Below are 3,790 nucleotides of genomic sequence, written 5' to 3' on the forward strand. Positions count from 1 at the left end.
TGTTTTTTGGAGGGGAAACTGGGAATGGAGAAATTCGCATATAAATAAAGAAAAAAAAAAAGAAATATTCAGAACCCTCCCGTGGCTGTGCTTTCCACCTCTCAGATGTCCAGTGTGTACTTGAGGCATATGTATGAGATCTGTAAAGCCAATCCAGACAAAAGCTGCCCAGTTGTCAGAGGCTAAGCTATGTTTATAATTTGTGCTTAGGACATGCAGTACTCGCATTAAATATGAAGCATGGACACTGATTACATGAAATCAGCTTAATCATTCTGTTCCAGGGCACACAGTGCCCTGAGTTGCTAGTAGCTAGAAATATCAACTTTTGAATGTAACACTTACCCATAGGAATATATTCCAATATGTTTCCTTGTCTCCAATTTTATTAAAAGAGCCTACTATGGCCATTGTTCATTATGAGGGATGTGAGATGCTGAGCAGAATGCCTGTGCCATGTGTGATCTGGCTTCTTTTATGTTTATTATCTGCATTACAGGCAACACTACCATGGGTAGGGACACTCTAGCAACACTGCATGAGCCTCTAAGATGGTTTTTCATTTTATACAAAATCCAGTCAAACTGAAAATTCAGGAGAACTGAAAGAGGTTCCTGTGGAGGGAAAAGGAAGCAGTGTCTCAGGCAGACTCTCATGCTAACCAATTCTTCTTTGTCATCACAGTCATGATCCTCCTCCTTGCCCACTCCTCCATTATCTTAGCTAGATATGAGGCTCCAGGCTTTAAGCAGCATCTTTCCCTCCAACCTGGCAGAATTCTTTTCTTCCAGCCTCTTGCTTGAGTGGATGCTGAGATGGGGAAAAAATCCATTCATGTTCTGATCTATGGTAGACATTTGAGATCTCAGTCAGCTGATAGCCCACGTGCAATTAGAATCGGGACTCAAGGAGATTAGTCAGTCCACATGAACTTGACAAGTAGAAATGGCATCACCCGTTGACCCCAACCATTCTGCTATTGTAGGATGAGGACCAAACAACTATTTTTCTACCGAGCACTCATTGCTCCTGCTCAGTTTCCTACCAGCCCAGTATAGTTAGCTGCTATGGTCCAGTCTCTTACCATTTTCATGTCTAGGATTAAGTTTCATCCTAGAGTTGTGGGAAAGACCAATAGAGCTAAGCACTAGTTTCTTTATATCATTCTGTGGAGTCCTCCCATTTGCTGTATTTAAAATATCAGCTGTAAAATAGAGCTAAACATTAGCAGCAACTGAACAAAATCAAACACTTAATTACAGGAGATTACTTAAGGGGCCATTGTTTCATGTGGTAACAACAACACATGTGCAAAGCTGTTTACTGAAATGTCAGTAACATAATTAAAATGTAAACAATTGAGCTGCCCACAAATGGAATATTTGTTACTCCATTACTGCTGTGTGATAGAACAGTAGACAGCCATTTAAAAGCTACTGCTCATATTAGTTGTGTGCTGGCTTCCTCTCAAATAACTTGATACTATTAAAGACTTCTTTAGTAAAAGGAACTAAAATCCCACTTATTCTTAAGCAAAAGGAAATGATCCTTACCAAAATAAAGCAATGTGCATTCTGTATCTCATCCTGAAATGGGATGCCCTTCCATTTTGTCTTGTTCTAAATCATGTCTTAACTTTCTGTAGCCATTCTGGATTCAATCAAAATAAAAAATGCTTATATTTTTACCTTATTTTTTCCTTGATTTAAGCTTGTGCATAAAACTTTTGAAAGAAAGTGTTGACATGCAAATTAGTAACTTGGAAACAAGCTTGCGTTTGGCTCTATTCATTGCTATGGCAGAATGCTTGTTTTCTTTGTTTCTTGAGACAGTGCTAGCCCAGAATTCTCTTAGACTCACTATGTAACTCAGGCTTGCCTTGAACTTAAGCTAACCCTCCTGCCTCAGTTTCCTGAGCATGAAATTTAGGCATGTGACACTATGCTCAATGATATTCATTATATTTTAATTAAGCAAAATCAGTCTGAAGACTTATATAAACAAATATAGAGGGGAAGTAGCTATTTATGAATACCGTGGTTAGTGTGGGTTTTAAAAAACATTTTCTGTTTACTTCAAATCAAAAAATATACCATGGGGCTGGTGGGTTTGCTCAGTGGGTAAAACCACTTCCTGAGCAGGTCTCATGACTTCAGCTCAATCCCTGGAACCCATCAGGGAAGGAAAGGACTGACTCCCAAAAGCTATTTTTCTGACCTTTGCTATGGCCATTCTCCTGCACTTATACACACACTTCTTTCTCGTACACAAATAATAAGAATAAATTATATATATATATATATATATATATTACATTAATCAGAAATAATCAATTAATTCTATATTTAACATTTGGAAAAATACTTAACATAATGTTTAAATCTTTTCCAGATAGCAGCATGCCCCCGAATCAGTGGCGTCTCTCTTCTTGGACAAAGCCCCAGGCAGAAGCATCTCCTGCAAATGGTGCCAGAAGCAGCAGCTTGGATGAATACAGTCCTAAGGCTATGGATCAGCACTCACTGTCCATGCCCAAATCCCCCTCTGCACATCCTCAGGAGCTGTGGCACTTCTCCTCCCTAGTGAGGCCAGATTTCCTAGAGCCTGCCCACTTCCGTGTCTTTCCTGACAAGCATCTGGCTCCAGAGGTCTACCCTGATGGGAGACATGGGTCCCTTCAACATTTAGTCCAACAAGATAGACACCAAAACAATCCTCTGGAACCTGCTGCCAGGGAGAATTGCAGCCCTGCCAAGGTAGCTGGGAGCACAGGATCCCGCATGAACCAGCCTCCCAACTCAGTCCACTGTAAGGAAATGCTAAGACACTTGCAAGGTTACTGTGGTTGCCAGTGACTTGAAATGACATGAGGGGCTAAGACTAATTGCTGCCACTCTGGACATAGATAAGGCTGCTGCCAAGGGGCATTATTTTATTTAAAACTTCCATATATTTTCACTAGGCCACACTCACATACACAGTTCGATGGCTAAAGTAGTACCTGAAGAGAGCTAGACTGACATTGGCCTGAAATAATCTCGCCAGTCTGTTGACTTGGCTCTGTCCTAGGAAAAAAACAAAGGATGGGCCCATGCCTAAAATCATAGAGTCTCATTTACCTTCATTCCACTAAATAATCTATTTGCAAAACAGAGCTCCATGACGTACCTACGGGCTCAAACTCTGTTCTCCAAACAGGTTGACAACTTGCAATGATGCCAGACTCCTGGGCAAAACCAAGGGCAATCTATACCAACCATCTGCTCCACACATTAAAATTCAAGGCAACCGGAGAGGCAGCCCCATAGCTGACTGCACGTACTACAGTGTCTGGCTGGCTGTGACATCCTCTTGGACATTGGGCCCACCCTGCTTGCTTTCCTTTGGGTTCCTGCGCCCTGATCACTTCCTCTCCCCCTACACACAAAAACAGTCCTCTAGGCTTGTTCACATTTCCTTCATTCACTCACCCAATATTTTTCCACTCAGTAGTTGCTAGATTCAAAACATTCTTCATAGAACAAGACTCCCTTCTTTGGGGGTGTTGTTGTTGTTTATTTGTTTCTTTTAAAGAAGAGATGGATAATTGAATACATTATACTTTCACCAAAATAGCAATGCGCTCTTGCACTCTGCCATGAGATGTTCCTTCCTTGTAAAGTGATATATCTATATCTATGTATGTATATATTTGTATGTATTACATATATGTATATATATACATATTACACACGCATTTGTGTGTGTGTATATATATATATACATACATATATATGTGTGTGTATATATA

General features: G+C 40.4%; 1 protein-coding gene across 1 annotated transcript in view; it reads left to right on the top strand.

Annotated features, from left to right (window-relative positions):
• The window catches only part of Vgll1 (vestigial like family member 1), a gene marked incomplete at its 5' end in the record, with an annotated part of 14,750 nt that overhangs the window by 8,627 nt on the left and 2,333 nt on the right, over positions 1 to 3,790 (top strand). The window contains one exon of the mRNA XM_031374186.1: positions 2,392 to 2,808. Coding sequence (XP_031230046.1) covers positions 2,392 to 2,808 — 417 coding nt within the window. The remainder of the gene's footprint in view (positions 1 to 2,391; positions 2,809 to 3,790) is intronic.

Source organism: Mastomys coucha, chromosome X, assembly GCF_008632895.1.
Source record: "Mastomys coucha isolate ucsf_1 chromosome X, UCSF_Mcou_1, whole genome shotgun sequence".
In the NCBI taxonomy this organism is placed as follows: Eukaryota; Metazoa; Chordata; class Mammalia; order Rodentia; family Muridae; genus Mastomys; species Mastomys coucha.